We start from the raw sequence: 22254 nt of genomic DNA, 5'->3' as shown, positions 1-22254 counted from the left end.
CAAATGGCAGCATTGTTAATGTAATTACAACATCAAACATAATTATCTTCAGTGAAGCCGTCTAAAAGCGTTCACGTTCCCAAACCTGATTTCAGAATTCCTTTTTTTGCCCATGTTTTTCACCTTCTGGCTAGTTTCACACCGCACCTGTTAATGTCAGTACACATTAGCCAGAGATGCTGCCTATACAATCAAAGCACTTGGTTTTAAATGGAACCAAATGGGAAAAATAGAGTGGGTATGCAGTACAGGTTAGCAATTAAATGCACGGGCTCTGGAGTAAATCTGAGTTAACAATAAAAAGGAGTCAGAAAAAGTACTGCAGTTTCTTCATGGAGTAAAAACCTTCACTGAGCTGGGCTGTTTCCATAAGGCTTTTGAGCTGGTTCTTGACCCATCACGTATAATAGTATTTCAGGTGGTCTTCTCTATAGTTGAACTATTTACCAGCCACCACTCTTGAAAGCGTTGAAGGACTTGCTTACTCAAAGTCAGTTGATGGTTGGTAAACATAGTTGGCTCTTTGCATTCTGGAAACCCTGGTGGCGTAGTGGTTAAGTACTACGCTGCTAACCAAGAGGTTGGCGGTTGAAATCCACCAGATGCTCTTTGGAAAACCTATGGGGCAGTTCTACTCTGACCTGTAGGGTCACTATGAGTCAGAATCGACTGGATGGCAGTGGGTTTGGTTTTGTTTTTTTTTTCTTTGCATTCTGTGAGATGTCACAAGAGTTCTGTTAAGCAGTACATTGTGTAGAGAGCTCTTAGGTCAAAATCCTGGATTTGCACACCTATTTCTGAGTAGAATGATGAGCTCTGGTGAGAAAGAGTAGATTTAAGGTTCAGTGTCTCCGTGCACTTGAAACAAAGGGGTTTTTCCTTCCACACTCTGATACGGGGTAAAATGACCCAGTGAATAAATAGCAGATTAAGTCTTTGAGCAGTGGGATTTGATAACGTTTGTTCTCACAGTTAATCAGATAACAAACAGGCACATGGAGGTAACAGCACTTTAGAAATTGAGTTTCCCAAATCAACTCCGTTTATAAACTTTGAACGTGTCAGAAATGGACCGGCTTATTAAACATTTGCTGCCGGCATCACTTTTTTTTTTTCCCTATTCAGTTTTTCTCTCTTGTCTGCGTTACTGCCTGCAGCAGTCAACTACAGTCTCCCGCTAGAGTTTGAATAAAGCTTATGTCCGGCAAAAACATACCGTTTGAACCCCTCTCCCGCTGCTTGTGATGGTGTGGCATGATTCTGTTTTGAACCAGTCTGCTTCAGCTGTGAAATGCACTCGCCCTAAGCACTGAGCTGAGTGCATGGAAACTGTTATGCTTCTCATTTTATGTGATCTCCTAATTGGTGTGTAGCAAAAAATAATTTTCTAAAACTGTTTTGTTGCTTGTTTTGTAATAAAACCATGTGAAATACTGAAATATATATGGTTGTGTGTCTTCCTAACGCTGACCTCTGTCCGTGGGTGGGTGATCAGTCTGTTCTCATGATTGGTTTTATGGATTTCCTGCTCAGGCTAGGGCTACGGTTCTCCCTTTATTGCCTGGGGGTGGGCCTGGCCCCGGGGCAGAAGCAGGGGGACATAGCTGGGTGGGGGTGTGAGGGGCGTGTGTGTGTGTGTGTGGAGAGGTCTGCCAGACTCTGCCCCTTAAATCAGGGAATTGGCGGAGGCGACACCCTGTTCAGAGGGACTGTTGCTCTTTTTTAGAGCTGTTGCGGGTAGAGTGAAATAACTGGAAAGGTGGAAGGGAAGAAGGAAAGGAGCAAGATTCCTAGACCTCAGCGGCGGCCAGCTGGGCTCGGGCACTTCCTCCCGACGTGGTTGCTGCTGCCCCCGGTGCCTGTACACAGCGTCGAGGCTAGGAGATTCAGGACCTCGCTTCCCTGCCCCGCGGCTCCGATGCGCTCCCCCCCGCTGCCCACCTGCCTTGCGGGGGTGACTCCGGTGCTGGACCACTGCCGCTGTTGCCGCGTCTGCGCCGCGGCCGAGGGCGAGGCCTGCGACGGGGCGCGCAGACGTCCCTGCGCGTTGGGCATGCCGTGCCGCGCGCCGTTCAGACGCGAGGGCCTCGGCGGCGCGTGGCTCGGCACTTGCGGCTGCCCAGCGGCGGGCGCACCTACCCCAGCCTGTGCGCGCTCCGCGCCGAGAACCGCGCCGTGCGTCCCCGCGGCGCGCTCCCGGCCGTGGCGGTGCAGAAGGGAGGCCGCCGGGACACAGGCGAGCGGAAAGCCGCGCGGGCTCCCGGGGAACACTTTTTCGAAGTTTCTTAAGGAGCGTAAATAAATATTACCCTATTTCAGTCTCAGAGCTGGCCGCGGGGTCCTCCCTGAGGCTCTATTTGCCTCCAGTTTTTGTTCCTGATTTTCATTACTCCTGATAGGTGCTTCTTTACTGGTTCCCACGTGGTTTCTTTCCTTTTTCCTCTCCACACTATTTGAATGCCCTCTTCCCTTAAAAAAAAAAAAAAAAAAAAGCTTTTTTTCCAACGAGGGATGACAGGTCTGGCCCCTGTGAAGCATATCTTTACGGAACCGCAGTGAATAAATAGGCGAAGAGACAGAAGAGAGGGAGGAGAGGGAAAATGGAGAGGGAGGGAGGAGAGAGGGACTGAAACGTTTTAGATACGACACTGATATGGTAAGGGAGCGAGGGTTCCCACCGCCCACAAGAGTGGAGCATTTCTTCACAGGGATCCGAAGGGCAGGCTGGCTCAGGAACAAGGACGACTTCATCGCCGCTGTGGTGGAGAAGGTGGCGCCATCTGTGGTTCACTTGGAGCTGCTCTTCAGGTTAAGGAGGTAGGAGGAGGACGCCAGCTACCACAGCTGTTTCTGGGTGCCTACCCTGCTCTCTGGAAAACCTGGTGACGTAGTGGTTAAGTGTTAACGGCTGCTAAGCAATGGTTGGCAGTTTGAAGCCACCAGGCGCTCCTTGGAAATTCTATGCGGCAGTTCTACTCTGTCCTATAGGGTTTTCATGAGTCGGAATCGACTCGACAGCAACGGGACGGGACCCTGCTCTCCGCCCTGCGCGACTGCGTTGTAAGCATCATTTAATCTTAACTGCAGTGAGGAAATCCAGGCGCAAAGAGGTTGAATAACCTGTTCCAGGTCGTTTCGCCCAAGAGCTGAGGCACAGGGATTCTGACTTCCAAATCTGGGCTACTCTTCTGCCCGTGGGTGGCTGGTGTTTCTCCCTCATCTCTCGCAGACAGAACTTAGTCAGATGTAAGAGCTAGAAGTCACTTTATTGGTGGTCTTGTCCAGCCCCTTTGTTTTCATGGAAGGAAACTCAGACCCAGAAAGGGGGATTCATTTGCCTATGTCACACCAAGAAAAGAGACCAAACCCGTTGCCATGGAGTCGATTTCGACTTATAGTGACCCTGTGGGACAGAGTAGGACTGCCCCATAGGGTTTCTAAGGAGCAGCTGGAGGATTTGAACTGCCAGCCTTTTGGTCAGCAGCCAAGCTCTTAACCACTGTGCCACCAGGGCTCCCCTATGTCACAAGGACAGTTAATAGTGAAACCTAAACCAGAACCCAGACCTTTGGACTCCCTCCTTGCTTTGGTCCTCGATACTGTGTCATCAGGCCCCCTTTTGCCTGTAGTATTATGATGAGGTTAGGCTTCTTTGAAGAAGAGGGCCTGCAGGTTTCTGTACTGACCAGCTCCAAAGAAGGGGGGATGTCCCTGGAAACGTAAAGCTGGAACCAGCTTTCAATGTCTTGCACTCTAGAACAAGAGACAGCAGGGCACTGTACATGGCAGAGCCCATTTACATAAGGGGAAATGAAAACACAAACAGGGAAGAGGAAAATGTCTGAGAAAACCGTGACAGAGGTGTGTTTAATAAATATGAAGTCCCTCTGATTTTCCTGGCCTTTGCTTTAACGCTGTTGTCTTGCTGAGACAGGTCACCTCTCAGCACTATGGACATTCCTACACGCAGTGGCTTTGGGTTCATAGTATCTGAGGATGGGCTCATTGTTACCGACGCTCATTTCCTTACTAAGCAGCAGTGGATCCAGGTGGAGCTCCAGAATGGGGGCCAGTATGAAGCCACTGTCAAGGACATTGACTATAAGCTGGACCTTGCTTTGATTAAGCCCGAGCCAAATGTGAGTATTTGAGGGCTGAATCAGAGTCTGGATACTTGGGGAATTTTATCAATTTGCTGATATTTTCTCCTTCATCCCACCCCCACACTATCTTTTCTACCCCGTAAATGCTTTTTTTTGTTTGTTTGTTTCCTTTCTTTGGTGTTCTTTACTTATTATTAACATATTTTTGGTTAATTTTCTTCCATGCTTATCTGTACTTTGATAACAATTTCCAGAAGTTTTTTTTTCTCCTTCAAGTCCTTCTTCAGTAGATGCTGTTTCTGGGAAACGAATTTCTCTGCTTCCAATATTATACCAGAATCATTTTAATTTCTCAATTATTGTAAATTCTCAAAGCTGGTAAGGAATACATTTTTTTCCTTCAAATTTTATTTATTTTGTTGTTGTTGTTAATATAGACAGCAAAACATACATCAGTTCAATAGTTTCTACATGTACAGTTTAGTGGCAGTGATTATATTCTTTGAGTTGTACAACCATTCACACCTTCCTTTTCTGAGTTCTTGCTCAACCATTAACATAAACTCAGTGCCCCCGTAAGGATCCTGTCTAATCTTTTGAGTTGTTGTTGATTTGATCCCATACAGATAGTTCTTAAAAGAGCATAATGCTCAAGGCAGACCTTTTTTACTAGTTAAGTTAAACTATTGTTCGGTTTTAAGATGACTTCAGGGGGTATTTTTCATTTAAAGTTTAAAGACTATCTCAGGGCAACAGTTTCAGGGGTTCATCTACCTTCCATGGCTATAGAAAGTCTAGAGTCAAGGTGAATTTTAAATTCTGTTGTACATCTTCCCCCTTTTGATCAGGATTCTTATATGGGATCTCTGATCAAAATGCCCAGTAATGGTAGCTGGGCACCATCCAGTTTTTCTGGTCTTACAGTAAAAGAGGCTATTAGCCATGCGTTCCATTTCATCCTATTCCTGACCAGTGGTGTCACTAGGGGAGTGCAGGGGGTGCAGACCACACCGGGTGACACTTCAGAGGGGTTGACACCAAAATGACTATAAAATTTTTGTGCAGAGTTTCAGCAGAAATTTATTTTTTATAAAAATATCCTCATAGTTAATAAAAATATTTTTCATAAGCCCAGTTTACATGTATCAGTATACCTACAAGGCTAAAACTCTATGCTCATTTACTTTTTGAACCTTCTAATGTGCTCTGGTCAGAGATGTCGTTATTACCCAATGACAAGGACACTACGAATCATGTAGTTTCATCCGCATGCATTACAAGTATGCACTGTTGGTGTTTTTATGTTTTATGTCGGCTTTTCTGGTGTTTTAGCTACAATATTGTAAGTAGTCAGCATGGTCTGGTATAGGAGGAGGCCCATGGACGGGGTGACACCAACCCTGGTGACACCACTGTTCCTGACTCTTCTTCCTCCGTTGTTGCTCCAGGTGAATAGAGACCAATTGTTGTACCTTGAACAGCCACCTGCAAGCTTTTAAGACCCCAGGCACTAGGCAACAAACTAGGAGGTAGAACAGAAGCACTGAACACGTTATTAGGCCAATTAACTGGGATGTTCATGAAATCCCGACCCTAAACCTCCAAAACAAGGAACAAAATCCCTTGAGGTGTTTGTTGTACACAAGCAGTCTCAGCAGAGGAATACTTTTTTTTGTTTGTTTTTTTCATGTTTTCTTTATTATATATGCCAACCCCAGTTTTGTGTCTGTATTGAGAGATGATTTATGTCCTTTGGGTTGTAATTTTAAAGCAAAAACTGGATTTTGTTGTCATATATGTAATTAAAAAAATTTTTTATTTACAGTAAATTCTGTAAGAGATGGAACTTGACAGAAATGCTTTGTTTTTTTCAGGTCTTGAAAGTTTTCTGCCTTTGACAGGGTGCAGTCTTACCACTTTTCTGTTGCTCATTTAATGGAAGATATTTCAGTTTTCCTTCTCTGACAGGTTTCCGGTTTATACAGGTTCTGGCTTTCTCAGGTTTTACTGTATTTTGTTGTTGAGAATATACACACCAAAACATACAACAATTAAACAGTTCCTACATGTATAATTCAGTGGCGCTGATTACATTCTTTGATTTGTGCAGCCATTCTCACCCTCCTTTTCTGAGTTGTTCCTCCAGCATTCACCAAAACTCACTGCCCCCTGAGGTTCCTATCTAATCTTTTGAATTGCTGTTGTCAGTTTGATTCCGTATAAAAACCTGTTGCCATTGAGTCGATTCTGACTCACAGAGATGCTGCAGGACAGAGTAGAACTGCCCCGTAGGCTTTCCAAGGAGCAGCTAGTGGATTTGAACTCCCGACCTTTTGGTTAGCAGCCAAAAGTTTAACTGCTGTACCACCAGGACTTCTTGATCCCATATAGATAGCTCTTTAAAGAGCACAATGCTCAAGGCAGATATTTTTTACTAGTTAAGCTAAACTACTGTTTGATTTTAAGAAGACTTCAGCTAAGGAATACTCTGAGGTCCTTGCTAAGCTAAGTGTGGCTTCACATCAGCACCATCGACATCATCTGAGAGCTTTGCAGAAATGCGGGGTCTCAGGCCCCACCAAGACTGACTGAATCAGAATCCATATTTTAATAAGAGCCCCAGATTATTTGTGTGCACATTAAAGATTGAGAAGCACCATTCTGGATGATCTCCTTTCTGTCGTTACTTGTTAACTGTGACTGTAAACTTTTGAGCTGGAATGGTACTAAGTAAACTGGTAATGTCAGATTCTGTGCATTAGTTACTGCATTGGTGGTTAACTTATAGGCGTTTCTACAAAAATCATTTCAGATCTTAGAGATGATACTGATCACCTTAACTAGTGAGAGTTTGTAGCTGGAATTTGAGAAAGAAGCATAAGGCAGTGGTAGAATGTGTGTGGGTAGGTGATTCTTAGATTATAAGTGCCAAAATGATAGATATTATGTCATATATGTATTATACACAAATTTGGTTGATTTATTCTTGATCTGTTCATCCTGTCTTCCTTATTCTCCCTCACCCATGTACAGACTGACCTTCCTGTATTGCTGCTGGGAAAATCATCTGACCTTCGGGCTGGAGAGTTTGTGGTGGCCTTGGGCAGCCCATATTGTCTGCAGAACACGGTGACAGCAGGAATTGTCAGCAGCACACAGAGAGGGGGCAAAGAGCTGGGGCTGAATGATTCAGACATGGATTATATCCAGACTGATGCCATAATTAATGTAAGTCACTTAGGAGGGCCATACTCAGCCCGTAAGATACTGACAGTACAATGAGAAGAAAACCTCAGTGATCTCTTTTTCCCTTTGGCCTTTTGGGGATCCAGAGTTCAGTTAGATCCTTAAAGAGGTATAGAATGCCCCGTTGTTAGAGTTCTGCCTGTTTGATGGGATAACTGGGATCCATGATATTGGGTGGTCTCTCAGGGTATGTCAGAGAGGTCCACTGCTGTGGTGGTCCTTTTGCTGCTGTTCTAGGCCTACACTGACTTTGGTATTGGTGATGGTGGGGACACAATTTTGCATGCCTTGGAGGAATAGGGGTTCACTACAGCAGGCTGGGAAATCCTGGTGGTGTAGTGGTTAAGTGCTACGGCTGCTAACCAAGAGGTCGGCAGTTTGAATCTGCCAGGCACTCCTTGGGAACTCTATGGGGCAGTTCTGCTCTGTCCTATGGGGTTGCTATGAGTTGGAATTGACTTGACAGCTGTGGGTAGAACAGGCTGCTTTTGGTAAATTTTAGGAATTAAGTATAAATGACGAGAAATGCATTTATTAACCTTACTGATGGTTTTCTTTTTTTTTTTTTAATTCACCTTTTCAGCATGGGAACTCTGGGGGGCCTCTGGTGAACTCGGTGAGTGGCCACTTTCCTTGTTGCTTCATGTCTTTTCCTAACTTTCAAAAACTTTACAAATTCTCTGATGCAGACATGGCTGTCGCTCCTATGTAGAGATTTGTGGAACGAGGCTTTCCTATTCTTTTTTTTTTTTAATAACTTTTATTAAGCTTCAAGTGAACGTTTACAAATCCAATCAGTCTGTCACATATAAGTTTACATACATCTCACTCCCTACTCCCACTTGCTCTCCCCCTCTTGAGTCAGCCCTTTCAGTCTCTCCTTTCTTGACAATTTTGCCGGCTTCCCTCTCTCTCTATCCTCCCATCCCCCCTCCAGACAAGAGTTGCCAACACAATCTCGAGTGTCCACCTGGTATCATTAGCTCACTCTTCATCAGCGTCTCTCTCCCACCCGCTAACCAGTCCCTTTCATTTCTGATGAGTTGTCTTCGGGGATGGTTCCTGTCCTGTGTCAACTGAAGGTCTGGGGAGCATGGCCGTCGGGATTCCTCCAGTCTCAGTCAGACCATTAAGTTTGGTCTTTTTATAAGAATTTGGGGTCTGTATCCCACTGATCTCCTGCTCCCTCAGGGGTCCTCTGCTGTGCTCCCTGTCAGGGCAGTCATCGATTGTGGCCGGGCACCAACTAGTTCTTCTGGTCTCAGGATGATGTAGGTCTCTGGTTCATGTGGCCCTTTCTGTCTCTTGGGCTCTTAGTTGTCGTGTGGCCTTGGTGTTCTTCATTTTCCTTTGCTCCAGGTAGGTTGAGACCAATTGCTGCATCTTAGATGGCCGCTTGTTAGCATTTAAGACCCCAGACGCCACATTTCAAAGTGGGATGCAGAATGATTTCATAATAGAATTATTTTGCCAATTGACTTAGAAGTCCCCGCAAACCATGTTCCCCAGACCCCCGCACTTGCTCCGCTGACCTTTGAAGCATTCATTTTATCCCGGAAACTTCTTTGCTTTTGGTCCAGTCCAGTTGAGCTGACCTTCCATGTATTGAGTGTTGTCTTTCCCTTCACCTAAAGCAGTTCTTATCTACTGATTAATCAATAAAAAACCCTTCTCGCACCCTCCCTCCCTCCCCCCCTCGTAACCACAAAAGTATGTGTTCTTCTCAGGTTTACTATTTCTCAAGATCTTATAATAGTGGTCTTATACAATATTTGTCCTTTTGCCTCTGACTCATTTCGCTCAGCATAATGCCTTCCAGGTTCCTCCATGTTATGAAATGTTTCAGAGATTCGTCACTGTTCTTTATCGATGCGTAGTATTCCATTGTGTGAATATACCACAATTTATTTACCCATTCATCCGTAGATGGACACCTTGGTTGCTTCCAACTTTTTGCTATTGTAAACAGAGCTGCAATAAACATGGGTGTGCATATATCTGTTTGTATGAAGGCTGTTGTATCTCTAGGGTATATTCCTAGGAGTGGGATTTCTGGGTTGTATGGTAGTTCTATTTCTAACTGTTTAAGATAACGCCAGATGGATTTCCAAAGTGGTTGTACATTTTACATTCCCACCAGCAGTGTATGAGAGTTCCAATGTCTCCGCAGCCTCTCCAACATTTATTATTTTGTGTTTTTTGGATTAATGCCAGCCTTGCTGGTGTGAGATGGAATCTCATCGTAGTTTTAATTTGCATTTCTCTAATGGCTAATGATCGAGAGCATTTTCTCATGTATCTGTTGGCTGCCTGAATATCTTCTTTAGTGAAATGTGTGTTCATATCCTTTGCCCACTTCTTGATTGGGTTGTTTGTCTTTTTGTGGTTGAGTTTTGACAGAATCATGTAGATTTTAGAGATCAGGCGCTGGTCGCAGATGTCATAGCTGAAAATTCTTTCCCAGTCTGTAGGTGGTCTTTTTACTCTTTTGGTGAAGTCTTTAGATGAGCATAGGTGTTTGATTTTTAGGAGCTCCCAGTTATCGGGTTTCTCTTCATCATTTTTGGTAATGTTTTGTATTCTGTTTATACCTTGTATTAGGGCTCCTAATGTTGTCCCAATTTTTTCTTCCATGATCTTTATCGTTTTAGTCTTTATGTTTAGGTCTTTGATCCACTTGGAGTTAGTTTTTGTGCATGGTGTGAGGTATGGGTCCTGTTTCATTTTTTTGCAAATGGATATCCAGTTATGCCAGCACCATTTGTTAAAAAGGCTATCTTTTCCCCAGTTAATTGACACTGGTCCTTTGTCAAATATCAGCTGCTCATACGTGGATGGATCTATGTCTGGGTTCTCAATTCTGTTCCATTGGTCTATGTGTCTGTTGTTGTACCAATACCAGGCTGTTTTGACTACTGTGGCTGTATAGTAGGTTCTGAAGTCAGGTAAGGTGAGGCCTCCCACTTTCTTCTTCTTTTTCAGTAGTGCTTTGCTTATCCGGGGCTTCTTTCCCTTCCATATGAAATTGGTGATTTGTTTCTCTATCCCCTTAAAATATGGCATTGGAATTTGGATCGGAAGTGCGTTAAATGTATAGATGGCTTTTGGTAGAATAGACATTTTTACTATGTTAAGTCTTCCTATCCATGAGCAGGGTATGTTTTTCCACTTAAGTATGTCCTTTTGAATTTCTTGTAGTAGAGCTTTGTAGTTTTCTTTGTATAGGTCTTTTACATCCTTGGTAAGATTTATTCCTAAGTATCTTATCTTCTTGGGGGCTACTGTGAATGGTATTGATTTGGTTATTTCCTCTTCGGTGTTCTTTTTGTTGATGTAGAGGAATCCAAGTGATTTTTGTATGTTTATTTTATAACCTGAGACTCTGCCAAACTCTTCTATTAGTTTCAGTAGTTTTCTGGAGGATTCCTTAGGGTTTTCTGTGTATATAATCATGTCATCTGCAAATAGTGATAACTTTACTTCTTCCTTGCCAATCTGGATACCTTTTATTTCTTTGTCTAGCCTAATTGCCCTGGCTAGGACTTCTAGCACAATGTTGAATAAGAGCGGTGATAAAGGGCATCCTTGTCTGGTTCCCGTTCTCAAGGGAAATGCTTTCAGGTTCTCTCCATTTAGAGTGATATTGGCTGTTGGCTTTGCATAGATGCCCTTTATTATGTTGAGGAATTTTCCTTCAATTCCTATTTTGGTAAGAGTTTTTATCATGAATGGGTGTTGTACTTTGTCAAATGCCTTTTCTGCATCAATTGATAAGATCATGTGGTTTTTGTCTTTTGTTTTATTTATGTGATGGATTACATTAATGGTTTTTCTGATATTAAACCAGCCTTGCATACCTGGTATAAATCCCACTTGATCAGGGTGAATTATTTTTTTGATGTGTTGTTGGATTCTATTGGCTAGAATTTTGTTGAGGATTTTTGCATCTATGTTCATGAGGGATATAGGTCTAAAATTTTCTTTTTTTGTAATGTCTTTACCTGGTTTTGGTATCAGGGAGATGGTAGTTTCATAGAATGAGTTGGGTAGTATTCCGTCTTGTTCTATGCTTTGGAATACCTTCAGTAGTAGTGGTGTTAAGTCTTCTCTGAAGGTTTGGTAGAACTCTGCAGTGAAGCCGTCCGGGCCAGGACTTTTTTTTTGTTGGAAGTTTTTTGATTACCGTTTCAATCTCTTTTTTTGTTATGGGTCTATTTAGTTGTTCTACTTCTGAATGTGTTAGTTTAGGTAGGTAGTGTTTTTCCAGGAATTCATCCATTTCTTCTAGGTTTTCAAATTTGTTAGAGTACAATTTTTCATAATAATCTGAAATGATTCTTTTAATTTCATTTGGTTCTGTTGTGATGTGGTCCTTCTCATTTCTTATTCGGGTTATTTGTTTCCTTTCCTGTATTTCTTTAGTCAGTCTAGCCAATGGTTTATCAATTTTGTTAATTTTTTCAAAGAACCAGCTTTTGGCTTTGTTAAGTCTTTCAATTGTTTTTCTGTTCTCTAATTCATTTAGTTCAGCTCTAATTTTTATTATTTGTTTTCTTCTGGTGCCTGATGGATTCTTTTGTTGCTCAGTTTCTATTTGTTCAAGTTGTAGGGACAGTTCTCTGATTTTGGCTCTTTCTTCTTTTTGTATGTGTGCATTTATTGATATAAATTGGCCTCTGAGCACTGCTTTTGCTGTGTCCCAGAGGTTTTGATAGGAAGTATTTTCATTCTCGTTGCTTTCTAAGAATTTCCTTATTCCTTCCTTGATGTCTTCTATAACCCAGTCTTTTTTCAGGAGGGTATTGTTCATTTTCCAAGTATTTGATTTCTTTTCCCTAGTTTTTCTGTTATTGATCTCTAGTTTTATTGCCTTGTGGTCTGAGAAGATGCTTTGTAATATTTTGATGTTTTGGACTCTGCAAAGGTTTGTTTTATGACCTAATATGTGGTCTATTCTAGAGAATGTTCCATGTGCGCCAGAAAAAAAAGTATATTTTGCAGCAGTTGGGTGGAGAGTTCTGTATAAGTCAATGAGGTCAAGTTGGTTGATTGTTGTAATTAGATCTTCCGTGTCTCTGTTGAACTTCTTACTGGATGTCCTGTCCTTCTCCGAAAGTGGTGTGTTGAAGTCTCCTACTATAATTGTGGAGGTATCTATCTCACTTTTCAATTCTGTTAAAATTTGATTTATGTATCTTGCAGCCCTGTCATTGGGTGCATAAATATTTAATATGGTTATGTCTTCCTGATCAAATGTCCCTTTTATCATTATATAGTGTCCTTCTTTATCCTTTGTGGTGGATTTAAGTCTAAAGTCTATTTTGTCAGAAATTAATATTGCTACTCCTCTTCTTTTTTGCTTATTGTTTGCTTGATATACTTTTTTCCATCCTTTGAGTTTTAGTTTGTTTGTGTCTCTAAGTCTAAGGTGTGTCTCTTGTAGGCAGCATAGAGATGGATCGTGTTTCTTTATCCAGTCTGTGACTCTCTGTCTCTTTATTGGTGCATTTAGTCCATTTACATTCAGGGTAAGTATAGATAAATAAGTTTTTAGTGCTGTCATTTTGATGCCTTTTTATGTGTGTTGTTGACAATTTCATTTTTCCACATACTTTTTTGTGCTGAGGCGTTTTTCGTAGTAAATTGTGAGATCCTCATTTTCATAGTGCTTGACTTTATGTTAGTTGAGTTGTTACGTTTTTCTTGGTTTTTATCTTGAGTTATAGAGTTGTTATACCTTTTTGTGGTTACCTTATTATTTACCCCATTTTTCTAAGTAAAAACCTAACTTGTATTGTTCTATATCGCCTTGTATCACTCTCCATATGGCAGTTCAATGCCTCCTGTTTTTAGTCCCTCTTTTTGATTATTGTGATCTTTTACCTATTGACTTCCATGATTCCCTGTTATGTGTATTTATTTTTTAATTAATCTTAATTTGTTTGTTTTTGTGATTTCCCTATTTGAGTTGATATCAGGACGTTCTGTTTTGTGACCTTGTGTTGTGCTGATATCTGATATTATTGGTTCTCTGACCAAACAATATCCTTTAGTATTTCTTGTAGCTTTGGTTTGGTTTTTGCAAATTCTCTAAACTTGTGTTTGTCTGTAAATATCTTAATTTCGCCTTCATATTTCAGAGAGAGTTTTGCTGGATATATGATCCTTGGCTGGCAGTTTTTCTCCTTCAGTGTTCTGTATATGTCGTCCCATTCCCTTCTTGCCTGCATGGTTTCTGCTGAGTAGTCAGAACATATTCTTATTGATTCTCCCTTGAAGGAAACCTTTCTTTTCTCCCTGGCTGCCTTTAAAATTTTCTGTTTATCTTTGGTTTTGGTGAGTTTGATGATAATATGTCTTGGTGTTTTTCTTTTTGGATCAATCTTAAATGGGGTTCGATGAGCATCTTGGATAGCTATCCTTTCGTCTTTCATGATGTCAGGGAAGTTTTGTGTCAGGAGTTCTTCAACTATTTTCTCTGTGTTTTCTGTCCCCCCTCCCTGTTCTGGGACTCCAATCACCCGCAGGTTATCCTTCTTGATAGAGTCCCACATAATTCTTAGGGTTTCTTCATTTTTTTAAATTCTTTTATCTGATTTTTTTTCAGCTATGTTGGTGTTGATTCCCTGGTCCTCCAGATGTCCCAGTCTGCATTCTAATTGCTCGAGTCTGCTCCTCTGACTTCCTAGTGTGTTGTCTAATTCTGTAATTTTATTGTTAATCTTTTGGATTTCTACATGTTGTCTTTCTATGGATTCTTGCAACTTATTAATTTTTCCAGTATGTTCTTGAATAATCTTTTTGAGTTCTTCAACAGTTTTATCAGTGTGTTCCTTGGCTTTTTCTGCAGTTATCCTAATTTCATTTGTGATATCATTAAGCATTCTGTAAGGTAGTTTTTTATATTCTGTATCTGATAATTCCAAGATTGTATCTTCATTTGGGAAAGATTTTGATTCTTTTGTTTGGGGGGTTGGAGAAGCTGTCATGGTCTGCTTCTTTATGTGGTTTGATATGGATTGTTGTCTCCGAGCCATCACTGGGAAACTAGTTTTTCCAGAAAATCCGCTAAAAAAAAAATGCAGTCAGATCCCTATCAGAGTTCTCCCTCTGGCTCAGGCTATTCAGATGTTAATGAAGCCGCCTGCGTCCAGTCCAAATCCCTGCAGGACGGTTCCCCGGCTTGGACGTTGCTCTTTCTGCTCCAAGACCAGTCACTGCCTCCCGGGGACTTCTCCTACCGGCTGCATCCCACGTCGCCCGTGGAACCGGCTGGTCCCCCTCCTGGGGTTAGTTCAGGGGGGTGGAGCAGCTCTCTGTGCTTGTGCCGTACCTGACTGGTACGCTGGCTCCAGGCTCTGGAAACAATCGCTGCTTCCCCGTATTAGTTCGTTCTCCGTCTCTAAATCTGTGTTTGTTGTTCAGGGTTCGTAGATTGTTACGTATGTGATCGATTCACTTGTTTTTCCGTGTCTTTGTTGTAAGAGGGATCCGAGGTAGCGTCTGCCTAGTCCGCCATCTTGGCTCCGCCTCGGCTTTCCTATTCTTGGATCTTAAATAAGTGGTTAGTAAAAATTTAAGATCTGTGATGGATTTATCATCCTGGCGTGTGATTTCATCCAACTGAGAGCCACTAGGGTTCTGGCTTCCTGTGAAGTTTTTCTCTCCTACATGATTTCTGTTTTCATTGGGTAGTTACCAAAGTCCTGGGTATCAAATCCAGATTTATGACAAATGATCAATTGTACCATATAATGTAGACCCTTGCAGACCCCCTGCTGCTACATGTGAAGAACTAACTCTTAACCAAAAATGCTAATTGCATGATATGCCTTGTCCAGCTTTTTAGTCTTAACCTGCTTGTAGGTGAGAAAAAAAGCCAAAACAACCATCCGTTGCTCTGTCATGTATTTTACACTTCAACTTTTATCCAGCTTCTCTGGTGGAAATGCCAGGGTTTCTAGTTGTCCAACACAAGTGAAAACATAAGGGAGCGCAATGATGTTTGACATTATCTGTGATAATGCTGAGTCCCTCTGAGCTGTTGTTTCTGGTTCCTCTTTGAAAATTACACTTGTATTTAGGAAGATGAGTTGTGTGTGAAATTACAGAGTGTTTTTGTTTATTACATGTAATTTTTTGTACCTGCCTTCCCCATTAGACCATGAGTATACTAGAGTTGGAATGAAATGCATAGTGTCAGGCCACACCTCAGACCTACCTCTTCCGTTACCTATCAAAGTAATGGCTAAAGGCTGATGAAGTACTTAAAAGAGGAAAATGTTTCCCACTTAGCAGATCTTTGTTCCCTAATACCAGTTTTGCTAATTCTTCTGAACAGTTACATTGAAGTGTTGCAGGAATTCAACAGCTTCTTTGCCTTTTCCATCTTCAGTTTTAGTTTTATTTAAGTAATAAAAAGGCAAACACTTTGTTCTTTCATTTGTGACGACATACAAACTGGCTCCCTTAAAAAAATAATACTTGTTTTTGTTGTTGAAAATGTACACGCAAAACATACATCGATTCAACAGTTTCTACAGGTACAATTCAGTGATACTGATTACATCCTTTCTGGTGTGCAACCATTCTCACCCTCCTTTTGTGAATCCTTCCTCCCCCATTAAGATAAACTCACTGCCTCCTAAATTTCTTCTCCAGCCTATAGAGTTGCTGTTGTCCATTTGATCCGCTGTTAGTTCTTTGAAAGAGCACAATGCTCAAGGCAGACATTCTTTACAAATTAAGGTAAAGCTAAAGTATTGTTTGGCTTAAAGACGACTTGGGGGGGTTTACTTGGTTTAAAGTTTAAAAAGGCTGAAACATTATTTCAGGGCATTCAGACTCTATGGCTCCAGAAAGTCTAGATTCCCTAAGAATTTGATGTGGTTCACCTTCAAAATCAGTGTAATTTAGAGAAAGAAAAAAATGAGCTTGACATTAAAAAAGAAATGCCTCGGCAACCTTGATCTTCTGACTTTTGCACTCCTCAGGTCCCCTCTCCCAGCCCTATAACGTGACATCCTCTAGCCCTTCTGTATTCTCACTCTACATGACTAGCTTCACACCTTCCTTTACTTGTTCTGGTTTTGCACTGATCAGTTTGCACACAACTCGTTGACTGAATGTCTCATCCTGTTCCAGGATGGTGATGTGATTGGCATAAATACACTGAAGGTGACAGCAGGGATCTCTTTTGCAATTCCCTCAGATCGAATTCGACAGTTCTTGGAAGAGTTCTATGAGCGCCAGTTGAAAGCTGAGAGGGTTAGGCTTTTTTGATACCTCTTGTGTTTCACAAAGGTCCTCAGGTGGTGTAAGTGGTTTGCAAGTGGCTGCTAACCTAAAGGTTGGCAGTTTGAACGCACCCAGTGGTGCCGTGGAAGAGAGGCCTGGCAACCTGCTTCTGTAAAGATGGTTGTTGTTAATTGCCATCGAGTCTGCTCTGACTCATGACGACCCTGTGTGTGCAGAGTAGGACTGGGCTCCAGAGGGTTTTCAAGGCTGTGACTTTCCACCAGGCGTCTCTTCTGAGGTGCCTCTGGGTGGGTTCAAACCACCAGCCTTTTGGCTAATAGTTGAGTGCTTAACAGTCTGTACCTGTAAAGATTACAGCCCATGGAGTAAAGAAAACCCTGTGGAGCAATTCTGCTGTGTAACACATGGGGTTGCTATGAGTCAGAATCGACTCAACGGCAACAGGTTTTTTGTGTTTTATAGACGTACTCAATCTTTTGTAAAGGAGACGGTTAATTGAATTCTCTAGAGTACTGGGTCACTTGTGCCCAGCTCCTCTAATGCTGGTTTGGGGTGCAAAATTGGTGGATTAGTCACAAAAACCAAGCATGAGTTGAACCCAGGATTATCTGGTTTAACCTACTATAGAAATGAAAACTCCTGGGCTGGAGGTGGAGGTGGTGGGTGGGAAGAGTGTATGTGTTAATGACAAAGGTTTTTCTGAAGCAAGTATCTCATGGCTGACAGCCTGAAAGGGCAGCTATACTAGTCGGGATATTGTGTGACTTAGGTGGCTTTTAATCTATGCTAAAAGGAAAGAAGTTTTTGTTGTTAGGGACATGATAATTCTCCTTTCTTCTAGGAAAGGTTCTTTCACAGAAGAAATACTTGAGTCTGCAAATGTTGCCCCTCACTATGAAGTAAGCATGCATTTAAATATGTCTGGGTTGTTTTTCAGAAGCAAAAGCCATAGCTGGACAGTCTTAAGAGGGCAGCTAGCCCGTTTGGACTACAGGTAGGTACTCTTGTAACTGTAGGCCCTACTTGTCATAGCGTATGTACCTGCCTCTGCTTGCGCCAGCATTAACTATGCTTTTCAGCAGCCTCTTTCACTATGTCTATGTTTTATAATGTCCAATGGTTCTAGGCTCCTGCACAGAGAATCACACCACCCCCAGGGAAGAATAATTGTCATTGGCTTGATGCAATCCTCATTGGCTATTGACCAGGACAGATAAGAGTCCTACTAACACTTAGAGGCTTTTATGATGGCTCAGGTGGACTAATTAATTGTGCCTCTTAACCTTATGAGAAGGTTCTCTTAATTTCTCTTAGCCTTCTGCAAGAATTGAAAAGGCAGGATCCAGATTTCCCTGATGTGAGTTCAGGGGTTTTGTATATGAAGTGATTCAAGGAACAGCTGCTGAAAGGTAAGAGAAGTGCGAGACTTTGCCCAGCCTCCTATGTTCTTTCTAGATGGGTGCCCTGGTAACCGTCTGTAGGATCTAGACTTATGCTTCCAAGTCTGGTGGCCACTGCTCACGTGTGGCTATTGAGCACTTGGAATGAGCCTAGTGCAACTGAGTTTTAAATTTTATTTAATTTTTCTTAATTTCAATTTCAAAAATGGGAACAGAGTGAAGTATTTTTTCATTGTACACAACTTCACTGTTTTGGAAGGGCTGCATTTCACTTTAATCACTGCATCGTGGAAGATGTTGTATAGTAACACATCCAGCAGGTATGTTGTTTCTAGTGGATTTCAAAGACTTACATGAAATGGAATGTAAAATGCCTCATTAGTAATTTTTAAATGTATATTACATATTGAAATGATAATATTTTGGATATAATGAGTTAAATAAGATAATTTCACTTGTTTCTTTTTACTTTTTTAAATGTGGCTACTGGAAAATTTAAAATTACATATGTGGCTTGCATTTTATCTCTGTTGGACAGAGTTGATTTAGACTCGTGCATTTGTAAGGGCTTTATTTTTTTGGATGGGGATGGTTCTCTGTAGCTCAAGAAGAGTTCATGATATGATAGCGTAAGTTTAATTTTGGTAGGAATTCCCAAATCTAGCCTTTTTGATACCTTAGTTATTAACAATCAGAAGAATCAAGAGGGCTGGAGACCCATTTTTGTAGTTAAAGCCAAAGTTTTAGTACATTTAAATATTTTTAAGCACTTTTCCATTAAACTTGGATGACAGTACCAGAGACGAGCACTAATACCTATTGCTGTCAAGTTGATTCCGACTGCTAGTGACCCTATAGGACAGAGTAGAATTGCCCCGTAGGTTTTCAAGGCTGTAAATCTTTATGGAAGCAGTCTGCCACATCTTTCTCCTATGGAGCCACTGGTGGGTTTGAACCACTGACCTTCTGGCTAGTAGCCAAGTGTTTAACCACTGTGCCACCAGGGATCCTTCCGAAGAGCCCTAAGAACTGTGAAGTGAAGCAAAGGCTAGAGCAGCCCAGAAAACAGTTCTTCAGCTAATTTTACTGATGTTTTGAGACATTTATACTAAGTAAAGAGGTGGCTTGTCCTATAGATATTATTTTCTTGGGTCTGTCGTCTTGTACTTCTACAATATCCCTCACTCATTGTTTTTGTTTCTTAAGAGCGCAGTAATCTGTTTAGATTATGTTAATTAACTCCTTTTCAAGGGGGAAAGAAATCATAGGGTACTAACTGTTCAGAATAACTGATAGGTCTCATGTTACTAAATGTGGCTTGTCACAGGCTTTTCCAGACTTTTCTGGTTAGTGTCCTCCCCCACTTCCTTATTTTTAACTTCTGGTTCAAGGCCAAAAGTATTTCTTTCAGCTCTTTAAGCCCTTGCTTCTCAAAATGTGGTCTGTAGCCCGGCAGCATTAGCGTCACCTGGAGCCTGTTAGAAAAGGAGACTCACACGCCCCACCCTACATCCGCTAAATCAAAACTGCATTTTTAACAAGCTCCCCAGGTGATTTGTATGCACATCAAAATGTAAGCATTACTGCTCAAAACCACTGATAAACAGATTCATTCTTTCTTTCATCACGTATACCTAATAATAATAATTACATTCCTAATAGCTGACACTTATTAAGCACTCAGGTACCACTTTAGGTGTTTTATACAGTCCTGTGAACACCCAACAGTCTTATGATGTAGATATTATTTTACAGAGGAAGTAGCCATGGTACAGAGAAGTTAATTACTGTGTAGAGTTTCACAATCAGTCAGAGAGCAGAGATGTGCTTCAGCTTCTGCTCTTAACCCCCGTATTACCCTGCTTCTCTTGTTTCCAAGTGGAAACCCTGGTGGTATAGTGGTTAAGTGCTTAGCTACTAACCAAAGGGTCACCAGTTCAAATTTGCCAGGCTCTCTTTGGAAACGCTACAGGGAAGTTCTGCTCTGTCCTGTAGGGTCACGATGAGTCAGAATCTACTCGATGGCAAAGGGTTTTTTTTTTTTTTTTTTCTTATTTCTGAGGGGCGGAGGGATTTACTGGCAAGATGGAGTTTCAAGTCAGAAAGACCCAGGATCAAATTTTACAAATATGGGGCTGCTGTAAGATGGGCTGTGAAATCCCCTGGAGCACAATAATCCTATTTCCCATTATAAAATTACTATCCTATTAGAATCATGTGTAAGAAGGTTACTCCTTCCATACAGCGGATTTGGTTTGGAATGGGGAGTTTAGCTTCTAATCTCACTAATCTCCAGCACACCCTGGGTTTTACAAGCAAAAGACAACAGTCCAGACAATATTTTCACCAGATGGTTATACTACAAGTTACTTAACGCTTCTGTACCACAACTGCTTCCACTGTAAAATAATACCTATGGCATAAGGCTATTATTATTATTATTTGGTGGGGGTGCACACCATCCCAAGTCATCTACCTGAGCTGTCCTTGTTCTAAAAGTTTCTCCTGCTTTTAGTTAGTTCTACACTCAAACTTCTCTTCACATTCTGTTGCTTTAAACCCCGTTTCTCCAATCTGTTTATCAACTGCACATATATTGATACTCCTGCCACATTATTATTCTTTCTTGGGCCCCCCCATTTCTCTTAGTATTTCCTGGAGTCATTTAATTTGATGGTTTCTTTTACAGTGTATTGTCACCTTAAAGACAAATTATCAGCATGGTTACATATTTATTGTGTTTCGTATTTGGAGCTGGTTTGTTTCTAGAATATATATTCTATGTGAGGTAAATCTATTGGAGACTGAATGTAATCACAGCTTTGGGGGAAATGAGCCTAAAACCAGAGCCCTAAACATTTAGACTTACAAAGTTTAGACTGATCTATAGTGCAGCTCAACACAGTCTCCAGTTCTGTAAACTATGAGTGAAGATGGGGCAAGAAAGTGGGCTGTCAAAATCAAACTGATCAGAGTATAACCGTCTGAGGGAAAATGTATTGTTTGGACTGTTCACTTTTGCTTCTAAGACCTGGGGTGTGTTTGAGGTTAATAGAGGCCAGTGATTAATAAACTCCCTGTTCCAAACCAAATCCATTGTATGGGAAGAGTCAATTATTTACACACGATTCTGGTAGGGTAGTCACTTATGAAGGTAAATAGGATTGTTGTGCTCCAGGTGATTTCACAGCACATGTTAAAATAGCTCTTTATATTTAGAAGAATTGAGTACTATCTCTGGCTTCCTGGTTTGTATGCTTAATGCCAGCAAAATAGTGCCAAAAGAGATGGACATAAAATTCTAGGTGGGGATAAGCTTTTCTTCTCGTTTCATGGTCTTTTTATTTTTCTTCCTCCCAGCTCTGGGTTGAGAGACCACGATGTAATTGTCAGCATAAATGGGCAACCTGTTACCACTACAACTGATGTTACTGAAGCTGTTAAGGGCAATGATTCCCTTTCCATCGTGGTTTGTTGGAGAAGTCCAACTTTGATCCTGACAGTCGTACCTGAAATAATCAATTGAGCATCTTGCTTTAAAGAGAGATGATCTAACAAAACCAAAGCTGTATTCCCTGGTTGGTACAGAAGGTATGCCAAGGATGGCAAGGTGTTTTCGGCGCTCTTTTTTACAAAGAAAAATAAATGCTTTAAAATACACCCACATGTTCAGGGATCATTAGGTTGGGGGTGTGGTACTGCTGCTGAAAAGCCTGACTAAGCAGAATGGAAGGATGTGGTGCCAGGAAGTCTGGGAAGCTGATAAAATTGTATTTAAAGATAAACAATGGGAAAACAGGCCTAGTTCCTAATTTAACCTGGAGAGAGGGGCTTCAGTATTTTAAAATTCCTCTATTGCCGCAAACTCAATATAACATATACATACAAATAGATCTACCTACCAAATATTAAGAAACATCCAGAATTCAGAATGCAAGGGAAATAAAGTTTTTAATAATATTCCTTTACTCAAGTCAGTTTTTCAGGTTGTATCCCGTGTGACCAGCATTTGTGTTTACAGAGGACAAGCATCTTTTTAGAAGTTGAATTGAAACTGGCAATAGCAGATGGCTACACTGGACTATTACTTATGATTCTTAAGTTATCATCCATCATTCCAGCAATGGAAACAACTTTGGTCTCCAATAGCTTTTCTGACTGTGGGAAGGGCTTGTGCTATAAAACAGCTTCTTTAATAACTTGCAGACTTTTAGCTTTTTTACCCATCTCTTCCTCCTGGTAACATT

At 41.4% G+C, this 22254-nt stretch overlaps 1 protein-coding gene across 1 annotated transcript; it reads left to right on the top strand.

Moving 5' to 3' along the window:
• The first annotated feature begins 1849 nt into the window (after positions 1–1849).
• HTRA4 (HtrA serine peptidase 4) lies at positions 1850–22241 on the top strand. Its single transcript, XM_049866275.1, is given in 11 exon segments — positions 1850–2120; positions 2123–2236; positions 2709–2817; positions 3947–4139; positions 7137–7331; positions 7933–7965; positions 16494–16606; positions 17447–17506; positions 17922–17977; positions 17980–18016; positions 21368–22241. Coding segments are annotated over 11 exon segments (1278 nt in total). The 5' UTR covers positions 1850–1918; the 3' UTR covers positions 21534–22241.
• The last annotated feature ends 13 nt before the right edge of the window (positions 22242–22254 follow it).

This window comes from Elephas maximus, chromosome 22 (assembly GCF_024166365.1).
Source record: "Elephas maximus indicus isolate mEleMax1 chromosome 22, mEleMax1 primary haplotype, whole genome shotgun sequence".
NCBI lineage: Eukaryota > Metazoa > Chordata > Mammalia > Proboscidea > Elephantidae > Elephas > Elephas maximus.
This window is presented reverse-complemented; position numbering and strand designations above follow the sequence as displayed.